Source organism: Dicentrarchus labrax, unplaced genomic scaffold, assembly GCF_905237075.1.
Source record: "Dicentrarchus labrax unplaced genomic scaffold, dlabrax2021, whole genome shotgun sequence".
Classification (NCBI taxonomy): Eukaryota; Metazoa; Chordata; class Actinopteri; family Moronidae; genus Dicentrarchus; species Dicentrarchus labrax.
Window position 1 is genome coordinate 14,278,222 of NW_026136703.1, and position 21,467 is coordinate 14,299,688.

General features: G+C 38.9%; 4 protein-coding genes across 10 annotated transcripts in view; 2 read left to right on the forward strand and 2 right to left on the reverse strand.

The window, feature by feature from the left end:
* Positions 1-2,685, reverse strand: part of LOC127361461 (doublecortin domain-containing protein 2) — a 32,184-nt gene extending 29,499 nt beyond the window's left edge. For all 3 annotated transcript variants that reach the window (XM_051396103.1, XM_051396106.1, XM_051396105.1), the window contains exons 1-6: positions 2,402-2,685; positions 1,912-1,960; positions 1,586-1,662; positions 1,290-1,421; positions 649-804; positions 481-529 (exon numbers count right to left, since the gene is read on the reverse strand). In XM_051396103.1, coding sequence (XP_051252063.1) covers positions 481-529; positions 649-804; positions 1,290-1,421; positions 1,586-1,662; positions 1,912-1,960; positions 2,402-2,685 — 747 coding nt within the window. The remainder of the gene's footprint in view (positions 1-480; positions 530-648; positions 805-1,289; positions 1,422-1,585; positions 1,663-1,911; positions 1,961-2,401) is intronic.
* cga (glycoprotein hormones, alpha polypeptide) overlaps positions 1-21,467 on the forward strand; it is a 235,034-nt gene that overhangs the window by 87,648 nt on the left and 125,919 nt on the right. The window lies entirely within an intron of this gene.
* On the reverse strand, positions 5,579-8,992 carry colec11 (collectin sub-family member 11). 2 transcript variants are annotated; one of them, XM_051396111.1, is made up of 7 exons: positions 8,882-8,992; positions 8,151-8,294; positions 7,969-8,040; positions 7,471-7,542; positions 7,315-7,368; positions 7,090-7,185; positions 5,579-6,909 (listed from the first exon to the last, which is right to left on the reverse strand). In XM_051396111.1, the coding sequence occupies exons 2-7, from the start codon at positions 8,263-8,265 to the stop codon at positions 6,518-6,520; spliced, it is 801 nt and encodes a 266-aa protein (XP_051252071.1). In that variant the 5' UTR covers positions 8,266-8,294; positions 8,882-8,992; the 3' UTR covers positions 5,579-6,517. The 2 variants fall into 2 exon arrangements, with proteins under 2 accessions (XP_051252071.1, XP_051252068.1); XM_051396108.1 differs by having other exon boundaries at positions 5,579-6,927.
* Positions 11,138-21,467, forward strand: part of myo6b (myosin VIb) — a 38,800-nt gene continuing 28,470 nt past the window's right edge. For 2 of the 4 annotated variants that reach the window (XM_051396082.1, XM_051396083.1), the window contains exons 1-10: positions 11,149-11,293; positions 15,014-15,160; positions 17,709-17,778; positions 17,881-17,954; positions 18,404-18,533; positions 19,040-19,145; positions 19,699-19,754; positions 19,860-19,957; positions 20,048-20,212; positions 20,862-20,942. In XM_051396082.1, coding sequence (XP_051252042.1) covers positions 15,044-15,160; positions 17,709-17,778; positions 17,881-17,954; positions 18,404-18,533; positions 19,040-19,145; positions 19,699-19,754; positions 19,860-19,957; positions 20,048-20,212; positions 20,862-20,942 — 897 coding nt within the window. In that variant the 5' untranslated portion in view covers positions 11,149-11,293; positions 15,014-15,043. Of the gene's footprint in view, positions 11,294-15,013; positions 15,161-17,708; positions 17,779-17,880; positions 17,955-18,403; positions 18,534-19,039; positions 19,146-19,698; positions 19,755-19,859; positions 19,958-20,047; positions 20,213-20,861; positions 20,943-21,467 lie in introns of all 4 variants that reach the window. The other 2 variants (XM_051396085.1, XM_051396084.1) reach the window with 2 other exon arrangements.

Consider the following 21,467-nt stretch of genomic DNA (forward strand, 5'->3'; position numbering starts at 1 on the left):
GTTCAACTCAGGCCCACAGCAGCGCAATCCTCATATGGATTCAAAGCACTTCACTGTCTACTTAATCACAATACAAATTGTCCCAGTTCTGGTTTGAATAAGAGATTTTTTTTTTTGTTTTCAGTCAGTGAAGTCCCCCCGGTGCATATGATCTGTCTATGAGGCTCACTGCACTTGATCAAGTGGGCCAGCCTGTCTCTGTGGGGATTACCCATCAAAGTGGAAAGCAAAGGTAACTCAATGCCTCCTGCAGACAGTGATTGATGATAGCGCTGTTTCATAACGAATTGCACCCCCACAACAAGTCTCGCACATGGGAAATGTTAATTGAAATGCTGTGTGTGCATGTGCAAAGATACGCTTTTCAACAGTGATGCTACCACGGTGTTACAGCAATAAACTGGAGGGAATTTAGCATGTCGTGAGCAAGTGAACGACCAGATGGCAAACTGCACCTAACTCTGTAGCAATACTACTTACCACATCCTTTGCATGTCTTGTCTTTCTAATAGCAGGCAGGATGTAGTGGCTGCAGGGACAAAAAAGGGAAAACAAAATTGGCAAACATATTCTCTTTCATTTTGACACCAAAATAGGGCTCCGGCATTTATTTAAATTATGTAGATAACAACCTCATAGGTCTCGTACCCTTCCAACATGTGATTTTCCCTGATTCTATCCCTGCAGGGGACGCACTGCTCATACGGGAGAGCTTTAAACTTTTCTGCACCGACTGCAACATAGTGCTGGTTGTTCTCCAGTTCAACGGGACCGCAGACAGGATGTCCATCTAATGTGCAAAGCCTGAGAACTCAAATAAAGAAACACCACAAATTAAAGCAATGTTTTGGGGGTGTTTGAACTATGCCTATAATTATCAGTGTTTTGGATACAGAAGAGACATAGATGTCTCAAATATTGGTTGAGTGGATAAATTTCATGTTTTAAAAATCCATCAAAGTCTGACAATCAGTTTTGGATTAACCCCTGTGAGCACATCACAACCAGACATGGTCCCAATCACTAATACATTAAAAAAATCCTTCCACTCTGCTTATTTTTGCTGCATTTAAACTCACTGGAAAATCTCCACTAATCACATTTCCCTCTACCTATATCTATATTAAAGAAGTTGATACCCTCCAGAGAATAAAGATTCAGTATTCTTTACAATCTGGTCCTATTTACTTAATCCAGGAAAACTACAGGTTATACCTTTGGTTGTCCTCACTGGTACATGACTAATTTAAAACTACAAGGGTTTATAATGTACTGATGTCGGACATTACCTGTAAACAGCACCAGTGCGAAGTCGCACTTTCTCTGTCACCATGCCTAAAACATTTTCCCAGCTTCTGAGAGTATACTTTGGGATCCGTATTCGAACTGGAGGAACTAAGACCTCTCCGTTGGTAAAGACACTACGGAACAGAACAAAAATAATAGAGACATGAAGAGATAATCATTCAATTGTTGAAAAGGACACAGGAAGAAAACATCATCTATTTACTACATAACACAGCAAAGAACATAAACCTTTTTACATTCAGGATAACTTTGTATCCAGCTTAAAATCAATACTCACTTTATTGTGCAGGACTCATCTGTAGTTCTTCCCCAGCGAGCAGAAACTACTATTCTGCTGTGAACAACAGGTCGGATCTGAAAAGTTTTGAACACTAGGGGTCAGAAAGTGAATACGGAGCAGTGGTAAATAAGGAATGAGGCATTTTTAGGTGTCTTCCTTAAACTCTGATGCTATAAGTGATACTTGGACTTATTATCACTGTTTGGTTCTGATTATTGTCATTCAGACAACTGTGCAGGCAGTATTATTAGGTTATGGCTTCAACCTCCCACTAAAGATCACTCTTTATTATACATTTTCAGTGTAATTCATCAAACACTTACCTGTTCCCTTTTCTTATTCTGTGGCTTCTTGGTTGCTATCTCACAATATCTGGAAGGCATTAAGAAATCATGTAAATGACTTAAACCCAGGAACTTCAGGTGCTACACGTGACACCCATAAAGTCACTGGTGGTCTATTAGATAGATGGAAGACATCTCTAGACCCGATAACACCAATTAAAATAAAATAAAAACACTTTTTGACACCTGAATAAATCACGCATTCATTCATTATGCACACTAGACTGATTTTATAAGAATAGTGGTCCACAAGACTGCACATTAAACATTCAAGTTAGAGTTTGTTTAAGATACTGTATGTATACATATTGATTATTCAGGTTACTCTGCACTTCAGTTCATTAACGTATTGACATATTTTAAGGACTATAGAGTTCCAGCACAGTCAAATGCCCACCCAACAACACACACACACACACACACACACACACACACAGAGACAAGACACACCTTACAGTATGGTACCTACTCCAGCTTTTTGAACTGCTCGTTTCCGGCTGCGACATACACACTCCCATGTTTCAAGTCGTCTAAATGATGAACCTTGTGGCCCTCTCTGGGAGTGTACAGCTTCCTCACGGCGCCAAACGGAGCCTCAAGCCCTCTGGTCAGAGAGGTCAAAAAATGGTCAAAGGTCGTCACCTGCCGCGGGTTCACAACTATTTTCCTTCCGGGGAAGAAAGCGTCTCCGTTCCTGTAGACAATTATAGTTTTTGTCGGCGGGAGGTCAGCTCTTCCCGTGGTGGCCGGCATACTTTAGCTGTAACTAACAGGCGCAGTTTACACAATAATGGCGCTTGGTGTCAAAAGTAAATGTGTCACTGGAAGCTGTGTTGAGCCTCCGCAGACGTAACTGGAGATAACATCTGATATTGAAACCAATTCTCCCACATGAGAGGTGTAGCTGCAGGACACCTATCCCACCGTCTTTGTTGTTGTTTGGTGGTTTCTTCTGTTTGTGTGTGTAACGCGAATTCAGTGTTTGGTTCCAAAAACTGAAGCGTTTCCAAGGTAACCAGCTTTTATTGGTAGTCATATATCAGATCTATTCTTGGACTTTAACATGTGTAACGTTAATTAAATTGGGTTATAGTGCCTCGAAATGAGCTGACATCTTTACTTTGGCTATATTTAGTATTTCTTTGCATTCTATGTTATAGGTTGTGTGATTTTATTTTATTTTACAGGTGTTTGGGGCCCCTATATTTAGGTAACCACTGCACTTATATAACATGAAACAGAGTCAGCTGCAGTCCTTGATCTGCATTTTGAAGACTGACTTTTGCATCAGGTGCTGGGGCATGGGGCAAGTTGCAATAAATAATAAATAACTTTGACCTTTTGGGAACAGAAAGACTGATACACATTTGCAGCATCAAGCCTTATCCTATATCGTCTATTTTCTTAAACAAACAACAGCCTACTGATGTTACATCTGGCATAAACAAGACATCCTGTTAAAGTTGAATATTGGCTCACCTTTAGCCTTGGTTTCGTCCAGCAACTTTTACACGTTTATATATGGGTATTTAATCTTTCTTCACCACAGGCTGTCCACCGATATGTGGATGGCGATGAGAGCCATTGGTACACAACCTTATGAACTGACAAAGTTTAAAGGTTAGAGTAGGGCTACTTTACACCTCAACACCACCTTTCCCCAACGTTTTTGCCCATTCCCTCCAATCTATCACATCTATCAAAGTATATTTGAAAATAAGGATATGAAACGCTGTAGAGAGAGACAAAAAAAGTGCACCCATTTATTTGTATTTTTGATGTATTTTAGTTTTAATACTAGTTTTTTCTTTGTGCAGTCACCAAAGACTGACAGGTGACTTGTTGACACCGTTCTTGGAGCTTGCCTTTCCAAATTTTTGACAGGTTTAACTTTAATCTGTTTCACAAGCTAAAACATCAGTACCACAGTTGGAAAATGATATTTCCAAGGTTGCTGTACATAACGGCAGGATGTGTTTTTTTACATTTCCATGTACTGTAGCCAATCTCTCATTTGCAGGCCATTTTTTCACCACAGATTATCAGCCTGTCCACTGTTAGACAAAGCTGTCCAAATTGTTTACCACAAAGGTAACTTGAGATTGCACCAACAATGGCAGCTAATTGGTTTATGCCAGACAACTCCTGGTCAATTAAATGCATAATTCATCTCAACATTAATTATTCATTTCTTAAGGGACTGGTGCTGTGCTTTAGTAGGAGAACTGCATCATGCATATTCAAATTCCTCGTCTTAGAGGGGCTCAATAGGATATCATCTCAGCTGGGATGCCCATCCTAAAAAACAATAGAAGCCAGGCCTGTAAGACAACTTCTATTAATCACAGAACTAAACCATAGAGGATTTACAAAGATGAAAATGTCATAGTAACCTAAAGTATGTAATGTCTTGTTTTTGTCATTCAGCAAACATTATGCTGCTGTATTGTTACCACGTGTGATTAATTTATTATTATTTCAAACTCTCTTGTGTTTCGATAATCCATTATTTTTAAATAATCGTCATGTCACAGCAAAACTGTCTGTGTTAATTTAGATAAACACTATTTGCCGGTGTGTTTAGTTTAGTAACCAGATTTAATTAACTTATGATAGATTTCAATATTTTACCAAAATCAATATTAATATAGATAAATCCCTTACAATTAAGTCAAAATAATATATCCCTTGATGTTTATAAGTCAAATCTGCTGCGCAGCTTTAAAATCTATGTGTTTTTTGCTCAAGTTATCACATTTTTTTCCTTAGTGATGTTCTTCCAGTGTCAATGTAACACAATGTGACAGAGAATCAAGTGTCTTGTCAAGCTTAGAATCAGTGGGTGAGTTTCCTTTGTCACATTATGTAATCACTGTGCTCTGGTGGTTCCTTCTGGAGTTTTATTATAAACAAACCAAAGCATCGAGAGTGGTATCAAAATGCATGTAGGCATCCTTGAGGTCTAGGGTGTAATGAATGCATTTCCTTCCTCATAAAACACTTTCAGAAATACATACACAGTATTTATGCAATACCACATCTACTGCAACAGCTATAAAAAAAAATAATAACCCACAATGGTCCAAGCTTAACATTCACTCTTATACCATGGACTTTAGCTTAGATAGCTACAGTATGTGTAGACCTTTTAAACTGAAACACAAAGGGTGATTTCACTGATTATATTTTACTGTAGGAAAAGCACAGGTGTAAATAATAAAATTATGGTTGAGTTTTCTGCCGCTTTGATTTCAGGTACCTGGTATTGTGCATGCTGACTCACTGTTACACTGTCATAGCATACCGTGACACTTGAATAGAACAGCTATTGTTAATGTTATTACCTGGGCTTTTCCTTCTATGACAAGTCAGTATGTCTCCAATATAAAAGGCCTACATAGATCGGCCACTAACTTTACATCCTACTGTAAGAAATTGTTTCAGTGCAGTACAGCTTTCATCCACTGGGTGGAGGCTGCCTTACACTGCTGGGTTTTGTTCAGCCGCTGCACTAGATCAGCTCAGGGGCAGAAGATAATGCACAGACAGATCAGTGAAAATTTACTTGACAACAACCGCCACATAACTTATTGTATGAATATAGAATGAATATTGTATTCAATTTCTCTGATTAAAAGCACCCATCTGGAACCAAAATCTCTCTTTAATTTCATATTTTATGCACAAACAGCCTTCTACATTTGCTTATTTGTCTTGTTTGTTGATGGCACTGTTTACAAATATTGTTCAGTGGATAGTTTGCATAACATAAAAACTCAATATATTGCCCGGCATGCTGTTTGAAATGCTAATGAACCACTGAGTATGAGACAAAGGGTGTAGTTAAAAAAAGTAAAAATCTCACAAAAGAACAAAAACTCTGGGATTTTTTGTGAGATAAGAAAATAAATAGCTTATGAGCTTACAAGAAAAAGAGAAAGTGGAAAATAGTTTGCACAACTTGCATGTTATTTTGTCATCCTATTTACAGATAGAAGATATAACACAAACAATATATCTGACTTTTGTTCCATTATATTTATCCTTTCTTTAAAGATCCCCTCCAGACATGTATTAAGCCACATACAAATAGTCTGCTTGGAACAATAATATGTGTCTGTAATGTCTTTTTCACATAAAAAAAAGTCTAATTTTCACACTGAAATCCTTAAAAGGGCATCTACTCCTTCTACCTTATAAAAAATTCCTGAATTTATGAATATGCAAATTGTGTTAATTTCTAAAGATTTCCTGCTGGACACAAGATGTCTCCTACTTCACTGTAAAGTCCATTCACAGTGTTTGTGCTTCAAGTTTCTTACACTTGTATAAGTTTAAAATTGGACCAGGACTAACTTCCAGGTGATTTGTGATGTAACAAATCAGGCTTTCAGGCCCCGCCCCTTAAAAATCAGATATTCGATGAGCACAGAGAAACTTTCCACTTCCAGCAGATGACTGTGAAAACACCCTTGTAGTATCAAACTCTGCACATACATCATGCACAGTGAAGCTCAAACATCCAACTGTAGGAACAAGAAGAAAAACATATTTTTGAGTGGAGGAGGACTAACATAGGCTGAACCTAGACACTGTCCTTGTCAAATTCACAAACAAAATACATGGTGGGGTGACACGCCACATCCGTCCACTCCCCAGTGGCCATCATCTCAGCACAGTCCTCATCATCGTAGGCATTGTTGGGCTCTCCTTTTCTCCACTTGCTGAAAGTGGTCATGGGAGAGAGATCCACGTAGGTGAAAACGCCCTCACGGTGCAGGTCATTAATGCCAATGTAGACTCTGTTCAGGCCCGCTTCGGTTATGTACTCTGCGATGGCCGCGTTGGCTCCCTCATCCTTGGGCATGGCCAGGTGCCCTCCCCTCGTCTGACAGTAGACCTCTGCGTCGGAGTAGCGCTTCTCCTCCTTCACCAACAGATAGACCTTACTGTCTGTCTCTTTTATGCCAGCAACAGCTGCAGGGGAGGGCAGTGCTGAAAAATGAGCACTTGTATTTCTATAAATTTCACATTGACATGCGCAGCATTTGCAATTCTAGGAGGATAATTAGTGAAGCAGTAGAATGAATACAAGAACTGACGATAAAGATTTAATGTCAGAATGTTTCCAAAACACAGAAATAGCATGAATCATACCATTTTTTATGAATTTCAGCTCAGAGGAGAGCTGGGCCACAAGAATGTCCATTTCTCCGATCATCTTTCTCATTGGCATGCATTCACATGGAACACCTGATAAGGCAAAAATGTCGAGGATTATCACAGGGCTGTCTTAATTAGTTCTCAAATTTCACCAAATGTGACTTTCTAATCCTGGAATAATCTGTTTCACAAACTGAATCACTGGGTATAATATCTCACCTGGATCTCCATTAGGGCCCCTCGGACCTGGATCCCCCATGTCTCCTTTTACCCCTGAGATATGAAATGTAATTATTCTTAAAACATGAAAAGCACTAGACTTATTTCATTACAAAACAACTACATGTGAAATACATTTAGGCATTTTGTAATTACCTTTCATCCCACTTGGGCCCACTTTTCCATAACGTCCCATTATGCCTTTCTGACCTTTCAGCCCAGGTTGACCTGAAAAAGAAAAATATCTGTCACTGTATGCATCCCATGTTAGACAAGATTTCTGCACCTTAAAAGACCACAAATGAAATGTGAAAGGAGAAATTCTAAAACCGCTATTTGATTCTACTAAGGTGCATTAATTAAAAATGCTGAGTCTGCGTAATCTCTTTTGAAAAGTATGTGAACTCCTCATTAAGGTCTTCAGTAAACACTTGTCCACAGCAGTGGATTCTGCAAATCATTTCTCCTCCAACCTCTCACCCAAATGTAAACACTTGGCCATCTCTGGATGGCCTGGCAGTGATGTAACAGGACATTATCAGCTCAGCCCAAGCAATGTGATCTTTACCCCAGTTATTTTTCTTTTCAGCTTCATGGTAGTATTGAATAAATGACGAGAAGCAGAAATATTTAGCAAAATATTTAGCACTGTACCAATCTCTCCAGGAGGGCCAACTCTTCCTGGTCTCCCTGGTGCTCCTTTTTGTCCTTTCTCTCCTGGTTCTCCTTTTGCAGAAGAAGACAGAGAAAAAGCAATAAGAACGTTTGAACACAGAGTCTGTTTTTTGTTTTCTTTTGCATACTGTGTGTAATAAAATATATATAGAACAGTGTGCCTTTGAGTCCAGGAACCAGGATCTGAACAGTGCAGGACTCCTCTGCCAAGTGCTGTCCATATAATGTCTGTAAAGACATTAATATCATGGGCAATAACAGCTTCTCTCCTCTCATCCTTTACATGGGCTGGTTGGTAGGCTTCACTGGAGAAACAAGAGAGATTAAGAAAATACAAATCATTTCACAAAATAACTAAAGAGTGATGATGAAAATCATAGTAGTACTGTATTTACAGGAATCTGAAGTAAAAGTTTGTTTCAGCAGTGAAACAGCAATGCAATTAATTCCACAATAGCCGTTATTCCATAAATCCAGTTTACATACTAAATTCTGTAGAGAACACGCCCCGTTGCAATAAGTGAAGATCACATTTTAATTTAAAACCTATACAATCAGCATTGGTTCACACACATATATACCCAAAAAGCATAATTTCTTTATCCTGAGAAATATTTGGTGAACCACACTTTTGAAATACAAGTCTAGATACAAGTCTAAGAAAGAATTGTTTTCAAATCAATCCGTACATATCATCCAGATTAATTAATGCTTGATATAAAAAGCTAAAGATGGAAGCAACATTTGCTTAAACCAAATACATATTCAGCTTTGTTGTTAGAAATTTGGCGAGACGTATATCCGGAATAAATATAACCCCTGGAGGGGGAGGGGGGGGGACAGTCACCTTGGGTTTAACAGTATACTGTGTCTCAAAATGTGGATGGCCTACCTGTAGAGGTATTTCCAGACCGAAGTAGAGAAGTATTGCCAGCTTTCAGGATCTTTGAACACTGGTGGTCCTACAGAAACATTTCATGTTCCTCCACATGCACCACAGAATGTGTGTGATAGGACTTTCATAAACAGTTCACAGATAAAGTCCAAAGCAGCTGGGGCCCAACAGATAATTGGCTGGGAAAGTAGTCGAGTGATTGACAGTGGAGGAGCCTGATACATACCCTGAATCAACTTTAAACTCAGATATTTATAAAAGTTAATGTACAAAAACCTTTACATAATTAGAGAATTGTTCTAACATTTATCAACATTAGGCTATTATAAGCATTTATCTTTACAAGTCACATAGCCAACCTGAACCCCACTCTGTAGCTCTAGTGCTTTACCTGCACTTCACTTTGTTTTGTTGCCTGAATTCTTTTGTAAGAATAAACTTTATAATGGGTTATAATGCATTTCACTTTAGATGCTCAATAATGTGATAGTATGAGTTCTTAATGTATTTTATTGTCTGTGTAATATGATTACAACTTTACTCTCTGTGTTCTTTTAAAATGCACTATATTTTGTAAAGTGCCTGTGATGTCTACCATGTCATGTAATTTATTTCAAATTAAAAATTGATATAGTCTAAATGGATACAAATAAACAATGCAACAAGATGAATGATACCACAGACCTAATATATAAAGGAAAGAACTGGTTTTTACTTTGCAGATCTTAACAGGGGAATATGAGAGGTTGTTCACTGAGGCCTTATTCAGAGAGTTCATTTTAAGATTATTATTATTCATAAGACGCAGTCAGGTGTGTGTTCTAAACACTAATGGAGATACAGTGCTGCCGAGTCTACCCTGAAGCTAAAACATACATATCTTACAAGTACTGTAGTTTTTTCTTATAATATGCCACAGGAGTTGAATCTATTTTTTAGGGTCATATTTTCTAAGGCAGGACAGCTTGTTTTGCATAATTCTGTGTCCAAGAATCAATCCAAGTTCAGGATTTTACATGAATACAGTACTTTGTTTGTGTAGTATTTCCCCAGAGTGAGCTGGTCCCTTGTGGTGATTAACTCTCCAGTGCATATCCTCTCTTCTCTTCACTATTCTCTCCCTGTGAGCAAGTTAATTGGTTTGGGATTTGGCTTCAAATATGCAGATCTGCATGTCCCCTTTAAGGCCACCTGAGGGAGCCATTGTCCATGCAAGTATACAGTAGTGGACTACCACATAAACTACTGGTCTGGATCTTAAATGTACAATTATAGTTATTGTGACAAACAAATTGCATGATAAAAATTACAAAATAAAATATTTTGGGGCTTAAAGTAGGCTTAAATCTATTTAGCTATGTTATGTAGCTATGTGCTATTCATTTTTACCAGAGCAAAAAGGAATAAACAAAATGCTGAATGATTTTCATTTTGTAAAATAGTTTGTTTGGAAACTAGCATGCAGAAAAATTTAAATATGTCACCATTTGATGTGGTCCAGTGGTGCTTCTCTTAGTTGTGCATTATTCAGGATTTAGGAGGACTTTCAACTTGTGACCAAAAAAATGTCATGTTAATGTTTACATGCTGTCATCTAGAGTCAGTAATCAGATATGGTCCAATACAAGAGTATCAGTTATCCTAATTAGATTTACAGACCCAGTGGTGGCTTTCAATGGTGGATTGGGTGTCTCCTTCAAAAATCCCCCCAAAAGTTTTAGATTACCTGCCTCTCAAATATTCATGACTCTCAAGGCAACATTTGCTGTCTTTTCAATGCAGCCAGTGAAGTCGTTGGGTGTGTGCTCAATTTAACCTCCAGCTACAGTTTTATTATTAGAAAGAAAATATAATATAATGTACATAACTATGATTTGTAATATGAATAGTCCTTACATTGGTAGACTGGAAAAAGTATTTACAATGCATGTGGTAATATATGGGTTGTTATCAGATACTGACATACTGTGTTGTATGTTTTATTTTTTACTCAATTTCACTAAAATCGGGTGTTACATTAAAGTCACGTAAAAAGAGCTTTATAAATTTCACGGCACTGTGTTCTCTGTTGTACCGATGGACTAAATACTAAGATTTCTACTTTCCCAATCCTTCTTTTATCCTCTTTTAGACTCATACACAGCCAGTAAAAACAAACAAACCACATGACACAGAGTCTTACGAGCAGCACTTTAACGCACCTTCAGTTGTGTACAGTCAGAGTGACGTCACCTGTGCTCACCGGAGCGCGAGCACCGCCTGTCATCCAGACTACCCTGCGGCTCCGTCCGTCTTCTGCTGCTCCGGGAAGAAGTTGGACTGCTGCTACAGCTACGCATCCGTATGAGGGACTTACAACTCATTACTGTCACCCTGAACGTACATTCGTCTGTCTGAAGGATACGAGTCGTAAGTGTCCCCGCTTTTGTCCAACTTTTTGCACTTTTTAGCCGAATATTCAGAAACAGAAACAGCTCGAAGGTACTTTGTATTATCTTTACAGTAACACGGATGGTGTAAGTGCTAATGCGTATGCTAACTATTTTTTAATTAATGACAAGCATTGCCTGTGTTAGTATAGCGTTGGTGTTAGTTTGCTCCCACAGTAGTCATAATGGCTTATTTATAAGGGGCTTAGTACCGTTAGTCTCTTGCACAGAGGGTGTTGGTATGTTTAAATGTATTCAGTTATGTGGCTGACTGGAAATGACTCAAAAGATCACAGTGAAATAGTCTACCTATTTTCATCTGCAGAGCATGAGATCACAAATGTACTGTGTTCATTGAAATGCATAGTTTTGCTATATTCATGGTGTCCCTGATAGTTAATATTCTGATAACATTATGTTTTATTCATTTGACCGCCTAATCTCCTCTGTGTGCTTATGTATATTGTTTCTGACCCCCTCAGCCAAGTCAAGCCTTTATAAAATCAAAACTCTTATCTTGTCGGACCATGTTTTTAAAAGATACACCTCTGAAACCTGTCTGTCTGTACATGTCTCTTCATACGTTGACTGGTGGTTTGTCCAATGCATTTTCCATGTCCCTTTGCCTGGTAGAGAACAGGAAACAAGGGGCAGGAAACAAGAGGCGTGCGTGTGTGTCCTGCTGTAACTCTGGGCCTGAGTTTTTTTTCCTTCGCTCTGTGCTGTGTGTGTCTCTGTTGCATGGGACATCTGGTACCTTTCTGATTTGCATTATCTCGCAACTGATCACTGACTTTTATTTGCTAGGCTTAGACCTCACTTGATGCGTCTCACCTCCCTGTCTGGATTAGGGTCAAACACTAAGAGGATTTAAGACTGCGGAGTCAAAGTTACTCATGAGGGACTGGTTTGTGTTTTGTTAAAAGGATTCAGGGAGGACTTTGTTTTGCGATGCAGACGTTTAGGCTGAAGGCCATCTCCCTAAGTGATATACCAGACTGTTTTGAGGTTTTCTTTGAAAGTAGCAGGACAATCTCAAAGCTCTTGGTACATTTAGGAGTGCTGTATATCATGAAGACGGGTCATTTGAAATGTGCGTAGTCTTTTAGGTTTTTCGTGGTCATGTTGTTTTGAACTGAGTGTATTTCCTGTGTGGACGTACTGTAATTAAACTTGGATTGAAGTAGAGAAATGTGGGAAAGCTTTCTGGTTATAAGCCATCTAACAAAGACAGTCTCGAGGATCCCCCCCAGCCTTGATCTCACACTTGAAGGTTGAAGATAACACACTGGGAAAGTAATCTTAACCTCCCTCCTCCTGGCACATTTCTTAAACTCTGATTATGACTCTGAATATGGTTTGAATGCAGAGAGTGTGCTATGTCAATACACCATTAACAACCCTACGGTTTGGTAATCAAATGATCACCACTGCAAATTTGCATATAGCATCCGAGTTACAGATACGTTACAGATACGTTACAGATACGTTACAGATAGGACTTTTCACTCATTGCACTCTGATCTGGTGAATGGCTCTGGCTCTGATTCTACAGTCAAGACTGAATAAGTTTATTTTATCTTATCAAATCACATTTTGCTATTATGGAATTATGGAAATATAAAGTTTGCTTCTCAGTGAATTTGTTGTTTATGCTAGTTTAGTTCCTAAGGTCGGCCCTTTTATCTGTGATATCATCTTCTTGTTCGGTTGTTGACCCACATTGGAAAAGACATCTATTGTAAACAAAGATTATTGCTCAAATAATAAATGGGCAATATCACAATAAAAGGAGATAAAAGGACATCAGCTTGTCTTATCTTCATTCACTCTGAGGGGAAGCAGCGATAATATTCAGCCTGGATTTGCATCTTACTTTAGATGCAAACCAAGTTTTCCTTCATTCATGCTTGTATAAATAAGCTGTTAAACACTGAATGTCATTGGCACAGGTACCTGTTGATCAAATTGGTCAAATATATTCATAAAATAGATGAAATGTTAGAGAAAGTACATTCTCGTGGTTATACTGTTCTTTTATCTCAATGGGTTTACTATCCTTGTGTTACAAAGTCCTTACAGTGAGGGAGTGACTGGAAATTGCAGTGGCGTATTATGAAAAGTCTATCTTTTGTTTAGTTAGAAGGAAATGGTCAACTCGTCTTGTAAAGAAGTTTTTATGTGACCCAAAGGAATCAGATAGCTGTTAGAGCAGACACTTGTTGGCACTTGGTACAAGCTGGACTTTAACAGGCAACCCTGTGGTGCCCACTCTTGAGCTACTGCTGCCCAAAAGAGAGATAGAAAAGAAATGCAGACGGTCACTACAGGTTACCTCCAGTCTCTCTCTATGCTGGATCCACCATTATGCTGAGTGGATAGACCTGTTGAACTTTTAGTCCTTGTTCAAGGCTGCATCAGCAGTTTCTAGCACCTATCCTCTGGGGACACTTGACCCCAATCCCTGAAGCTAATAGGATACAAAAGCATAACGTCAGCACTTTTGCTTCGAAGAACTCTGTGGTTGTAGGATTAACTGTCAAGAAACGTTAATGACACGCATGCAAAAACACAGTGTTCCCATTTTTCTGAAGCTGCTCTGAGATTGTTTCAAGACTGAGAAAGGATCCACTTGGTTGCACTCTGCATCTGCCAGGGTGCAACTGCTGTCAATTACAGAATAAAGTATTACAATTTTAATATGCAGCTGAATGTATAAAGCTCTTGCCTTTGTTAGACTTCCAAATTATGCCCAGATGGTTGGTGACTGAAAATATCTACCCTTAAAAGGCCTTAAAAGCTGGCTAATGCAGAAAGCCCAAATCTAATACCAAAGAATATCGTTTAACCAGTGGCCATTGTGAGCACAGAGTGCACCTCAAAATGCCGTAGTTTCATAGCATTGTCTCAGAGTTAGCTGTCTGGAAACTGCACAGTCCAAACAAACATCACCAGACTTAAGAAGCTCCACACTGGATTGTTTGGCCGGGCAGTTTATATCAGGTCACTTGGGATGGTGTTGTCCTCACTAGAGATTGCAGGAATCCCTTAGGAGACAACTCCAGTCATGTTCCAGTGGAAAATCCTCTCTTACAAGATCAGTAAGAGGAATAACAGGTTAATGAAAAAGGGAAGCAGACAGCAGCAGTGGGTCAGGACCCAATCATGTAAATGACTGTAAGTCAGTTTGAAGTTAAAATGATTCTGAGTTCTAGCTACTTTGATATTAGTCCCCATGATATATATACCAGCCCCCATGTCAAGTAAAAGATGATTACAGACAAAATATTGTGTTTAAAGGGTTTTTTATGACTTGTAGGGTTTAGTTAAGAGTCTGTGATGATATGACAGGATGCAGGAAAACGCTGGATAAGGTGCCCAACAAGCAAAAAAAAAACGGTGACACTGAGAAATTACCCTCTCAGGGGATTAATGTTTTCCCAGTTGTTAAATTACTAGTGCTAACATCAACCTGTGTTTATCAGCTGTGAAGAAAAGGTGCCATACATACTGTGTAGCTACACAAGCCTTGGGGAGCAGCCAGTGGGCCAGCATAGAAGCAAATTCAGTTTGTTTGAAGCAAAAAATGCAAAACTGTATACTGTATACTGTACTTTGCATTTCTATTTTAAGTCACATATGTGCATTCTTTTATTCATGTTGCCTCTCTTCCCCTTTCTGTCTGTCGTCCCTCTTCCAGTTGTGTGGTCGTGCTGACTGGAGGTAAGCCATGGAGGATGGGAAGCCAGTGTGGGCGCCCCACCCCACCGACGGGTTCCAGCTGGGCATGATCGTTGACATAGGAGCCGACGCGCTCACCATAGAACCACTGAACCAGAAGGGCAAGGTGGGTCATCACACATAGACACACACAGGCACATGCACACACCCCATTGCATGTCTTTCCATTTACAGGCAAAGTAAGGCCAGCTGGGAAAATGGGTGAGGGGCTGATGCTTGTTTTCCTTTATTATGACGTGAGAATTGCACATTGACTGAGTGGGTCGCATACTGCAAACATACTGACGTTGCTTGCCTTAATTCCAGGAGGGCACTCGCAACATACATGACTGCATACATTCGTAAGCTCATGTAGAAGAATACACTTTAAAAATGTAGATTTTCTGTAATTGTGTAGTCAGTCTAAAGGGCGATTTCAGGTAGAAAGGCGTTAGCCCAACAATGTGTAAAATGTGAGAAACATGAGAGACCACATGTACAGAGGCATGAATAAATAAAGACTGCAGCAGCAGGTGCGCTGATACTGTTGCCTAGAGGGAGGACTGCTCATTAGGAGGTAAAGGCCACCTGTTACACCTGAGCCGTCACGTGTCAGCAGCAAGCAGGCCTCGGATGTTTACAGCAGACGTGTACTCCGGCAGTTGCCTCTGTATTTGTTTTGTTTGAAGTGTTCTCACCTCAGCTAATGTATAATTCTTCTCACCTAAGACATTTTGAATTGTTATAGTAGGAAAAGGAAATGTGTGACTGATAACATTAACAAGAGCTCTTTTCAAAGCAACATTTTGACTAATAACTGTTACTTATAACAATATTGATGTCTCAGTTCTATTCAAGTGTCCCAGTAAGACATGACAGTGTTGTAGTCAGGCAGCATGCACAATACCACGACCCTGAAACCGAGGCAACTAAATGGTATTCAACCATTATTCACTGTATTGTTCACACTGGTGAAAGGTTTAGCAAGCCATAAATACCAAGTGCTGCTTCTGAAAAACAGAAATATCTGCGTACTAGATCCTCCCAGGAACATTTATTGGTATACCACCATGTGACGTTTTATGTCCAAGCCCTTCTTCATGAAACAGATACAGAGACCCACCTTACAAAGCAAAAACATTGTTTACAGGTATGACTTCCCCCTTTGTGACAAATAAAAATGTCTAATGTGAAAAAGGTCTATTTAGTTGTTCCTGTAAGAAATGCCAGTGAGTCAGCATAGCACGCACAATACCAGAATCCTGGTACTGAAACAGCTAAATTGAATGCAGTCATTACTAATGTTAAGTTACACCTGTGATTCATCAATCAAAATGTCCACTACAATAATGTGGCTTATAGCTTATGTGTCTCTGGTAAAATGGGTCAGGTTTATAAGTATGAATTGCTTGCACTGCCAGACTTTCCAATGTACTCAGAAAACCTTGTGTTTGCATTGCAATACAGTCACACAGTTTGAGAATTATTTTGAAACCTTTCCGCAGGTACAGTATTTTAGTATTTCAGTTTTTTTAAATTGATTCTGTACTAAAGCCAATTATTCTATCTGACAGATAACTGCATAATATTAAGACTCTGGACCACACTAAATGACTCATAAAGATACATAAAAATTGTACTATATTAGCTGGAGAAAATCTGAATGAGTTTGAAGTGAATCTCGTTTAGAATATCTCTGAACTTTTGATGCTCATGCTCACTCAAACTCTGTCCCATTCAGCGGGGAATGAAAGGCCCATTGAGTGTTTTTACTGCAGTGTGGAGCTCATTAGTGCCTCAGCTCAGTATATGACCCTCGGCCCGGCTGTCTCTTCTTCTTTGTCAATTTTATTGGTTAGACATTTCTCACATGGTTATTATTGTGGATGGGCATGTCCAGATCGAGCCAAGCCGCTGTAGCAGGCACACAAAGCAGATTCTGTTTATGCTTACAGCCTGTTTGTGGTAATAAACCATGCATCATAGCACAGACGGGGTCACACTCACAAACACACATTAGCAATGGTATGGAAATATGGAGTGGGAGAGTGGAGTGAATATGTAAAGGGAACAAAAGAGTGTTGTATAGTATATTGATAGCATTCTAAGGAATAAAAATATGCTGTCATTGTTCTGCTTTAATAAAGTCACATGGTCTGATTGACTTGATTGGTTCCTACAGAGTACCACCATCATCTCTTCTCTGCCACACACACATGCACCACATACACTCACTTCGTCACTCAGGTGCTCAGATCCGGTTGCTCTACCACCAAATTATTCATTACCCTGCCATGTCTCCCCTTGTTTCTCTCACAGCCGGCTTGTTCCATTGACTTTATTTCCATTAACTCAGACTCTTAAACAATAGAGTGAGAATATCAGTAACTAATTTAGCCTGGGAACATGTCGCAGCAAACATCATTACTGTGATCTTTAAGCATGATGAATGATTCATGTTTATGCATGCTTGCTTAGCTTTTTCATGATGTCTAATATGTCTCCCTTTTTTTGGATGCTAATAAACATTTGTTTTGTGTCATAAGCTTTTCTAAGAACAAGAAGTAAACAATGAATAATCTTGTACATAAAGTTGGCAATGATAAGAAGAGACAGTGCATCTTTTTGCATGTCTATCTGTCCTGGAAATATAAGGAAAACTCTTTGTGTTACAGACGTTTCTTGCTCCGATGAACCAAGTCTTCCCAGCAGAGGATGATGTCAACAAACATGTAGATGACAACTGTAAGTCAACACACAGTTAACTGTTAATTAAATGTTTATTTTTTTAATTGTTTTATTCTTAACAATGTCTGTTTTCTGATCTTGGCGTTCTTTTCTTCTCAGGTTCCCTCATGTACTTGAATGAAGCCACTCTTCTCAACAATGTCAGAGTGCGGTACAGTAAAGACCACATCTATGTAAGTTTTCTTCTCCTATACTAGTCTGCATTAGCATGAGTATAAATCCTTTATATGTGCTCTTGCAATTTAAGTCAATACTATCCAGTTCCATCATAACGAGATACAGTAACAGGTTGGAGGACAGAAGGAGAGGGATCCCTATCCTTGTTTCCCTGGGGAAAAAGTACCAGGTGGTAAAGAGGGAAGGGAAGTTAGAGAAGGGTCACAAAGTCAGACTGGCAAACCCAATCCTGATCCCAGTCAATCACTTAGGAAATGAGGGACAGCTGGTAGATGGGACAAGCAAGACAGGGAGACAAGTTAAGGTGCGTCTCAGAAGCTTCCACTGGGCTCGTTTTCACCTCTGTTGTTTCTCATCATTCAATTATTTAGATGTATTTGTGCTATTTATGAACTTTCTCTAAATGCAGTGACACTAATTATACCTGTATTCATATCTCTTACAGACTTATGTGGCCAATATCTTGATAGCTGTGAATCCTTACTATGACATCCCCAAACTGTATGGGCCTGACTCCATCAAGTCGTACCGGGGGAAGTCACTGGGAACTCTGCCACCTCACGTCTATGCTATAGGTGAGAGCTCACAGCTACAAGCTGAAGAAATTATACTTAAATATAGTAACGGTGTATTTGAAACAGATTTAAAACTGATGAGATCCTTTAATGGTACTTTCTATTGAGGCTTTGGTGTTAACCCAGTTGATCTTATCAGAACTTTTTTTTGTTTGTTTATGAAGGGAAATGTATATAATATATATAATTTCATTGCCAGGCATCCCAATGCAAATAAAGATTTATTATCCAAAATAAGAGTTTCATTTTGTCAGAGCTGGAAATAAAACAGTACAAAAAAGAAATACGTAAAGTCAACTTGTTGTTTTGTGAGCCTACTTGGGAAAGTCCTTAAGGAAATAGCACACTTGAGACAATGTACAATTTATGTTATCTACAGTGCCACATTGTCACAACTTAAATTGTATTATTGCCTTAGGCATAAATTGATCATGGAAGTGTAATAATTAAGGATCAAATTAAAGAGAGTTAAGTGGTAGTGAGAGTTTTTCTTCTTGTTGTTTTAGCGGACAAAGCCTACAGGGACATGAAAGTACTCAAGATGAGCCAGTCCATCATAGTTTCTGGTGAATCTGGTGCTGGAAAGACTGAAAACACCAAGTTTGTTCTCAGGTATGAGCCCACATGAATCATCCTACATCCCATCTTCTTCTTCTCTCCACATTCACCTTCGGTCTCCTCCCTTCTGGTTGTGTGTTCACAGGATACAAAGTGGTGTTGCAAATCAGACATTTCACCGCTGGCTTGCACTGCATTGAAAGTTACTGATAGTAGCTTGCAAATATAGATAAACAGTAGAGGTGGTGCATTAAACTGGATGCAGTTGCAAATAAAACTAGAATAAAATATTTCCTCCACACCCTTGCTGTTGCAGTTATGTTTTTCATTGGTACTTCGAAAGCACTCCGAAAAATACAGAAATGAGGGGAACAGTCTAGGGGGAAATTGGTCAAAAGGCAATAAGTACTTCATTACTGCAGATGTATGTTTAGCAGCTGTGGCTGCTTTTGCAAGGGAAAACTATTGTACACATTTTAAACAATGTAAGCTGGGGATTGGGTTTTAGCATGAGTGTCTTTTTGTCTTTTAAACAGTATTCATCTTCCGGTATTTACAGTACATATTCATTATTGTTAGTCATTTTAATTTCCTCCCCATCCTGTAGATACCTCACCACAACATATGGAAGTGGTCAAGATATCGACGAGAGAATTGTAGAAGGTAATACAATAACAAACCAAAAATCGACTCAAATCAACTACTAGTAATCAGTACTGTATGGTGGCAGTGTGAACATTATTCTCTTTTTCCCATTTCAAATCTCAGCAAATCCCCTTCTTGAGGCCTTTGGTAACGCAAAAACCGTCCGGAATAATAACAGTAGTCGCTTTGGGAAGTTCGTGGAAATCCACTTTGATGAGAAGGTATAAGATTACGTCCTTAGGTTTGTCTATAATTTGAGATGTGTGGATCATGAATTTTAAGATCAGATTTTTCTCTTTTCGTGTCACCAGAATGCAGTTGTTGGTGGATTCGTCTCCCATTATTTGCTCGAGAAGTCGAGGATTTGCATGCAAAGTAACGATGAGAGGAACTACCACATCTTCTACAGGCTGTGTGCCGGGGCATCCGAGGACATAAAGAAAAAACTGCACCTGGGCTCTCCAGACAGCTTCAGGGTGAGTGGGTTTAGACAGACAGAAGAACATGTATTATACTTCATTGTGAGCCAGTTGAGGTCAGTGTTTTGAAATATGTTTTTTATGTAAGTTAATGGAATTTATGTTTTTTCCTTAGCATTTTGGAGTAGACGTTGGTTGGCAGTTCTATGGAAGCCCACTAGATGTCACATGAGCTTATTTTTAGTGATGTCAAGAGGTCCTCCCAAGTGAAATCAAAATCCCTTTAGTAACAAAGTATTTCACAATTGAATCCTTTCCCTTTTGGATGCAATAATCAGCAGGGGCAAAGTCAGAAAGCATAAAGGTGTTTACCCCAGCCTTTATTTTCTTCTACATGCTCTACAAAACAACACTTAACAGAACACCAAGCAGCTCAAGCTGTTCCTTTAGATGTTTATCATGGTGTCATTATATCAGTTCCCTGAGGTGACACCCACATCAACAGAGGCAATTACTTCACGCAATTCACTACTAGTCAGCTGTGGAAAGATATTGGAAGACAGCAAAGTAAATCTTTTAGATGATGAAAATCAATACAAATGTCCCCAGTAGGTTTGCCACCACAAATGAAATGCATTTATACTGTGTCTGAATTCAATTTTTCTACTAATTATGCCTAAATGTTTCATGTTTTTCTCCGTTTCAGTACCTGAACAGAGGATGCACCAGATACTTTGCCAGTAAGGACTCTGATAAACAAATCATGCAGAACCGCAAGAGTCCTGAGGTAATGTCACGTTCTGTTCTGGCTAAATCACTCTAACCCAACATATGACCATTTTGGTCACATTTGCATTCTGCATGGCAACTTATCTTGTGTCAAGAAGCAAAGGCAAATAATATATTGTAATGCAACATTCATGGTTTTTTTTCCTGTGCAATAAATAATTTAGATATGTATATTATTCTGCTCCCAAGAATTATGTGTAAGCACTGGACTGAAAGCAAATCCCAGATAACACTCAAGGAAATGAACTGCAAATGTGAAGTCATATTCAGGACCTGGTCAATAAGAATATTCCATACTAAAAAAGGGTCTGTGTATTTGATGAATTATGTATGAAAAAGAACCAGTGCCTTGTTGAGTTGTGCTGCAAAGCCTGCAAGAGATGTGTAATTAATATCATGAAACAATTAGAAGAATAAATGTGACATGTTGCTCTCTCAGGGACTAATTATACATGTTCATTTCACTTCTTGTTTTCTAAGATAGAATAATATCTTCTTTTATGCTAATCAAAGTTTCAGGAAA

What these genes read in the sequence shown, in the direction of transcription:
- colec11 (XM_051396108.1), bottom strand. Translation starts at nt 8,265, where the DNA reads ATGAGAGGAGAGAAGCTGTTATTGCCCATGATATTAATGTCTTTACAG. An exon ending in TGGCCCTCCTGGAGAGATTG is followed by an intron (nt 7,543 to 7,968) that starts GTACAGTGCTAA and finishes TTTCTTTTTCAG; the next exon opens with GTCAACCTGGGCTGAAAGGT. An exon ending in GGGCCCAAGTGGGATGAAAG is followed by an intron (nt 7,369 to 7,470) that starts GTAATTACAAAA and finishes TTCATATCTCAG; the next exon opens with GGGTAAAAGGAGACATGGGG.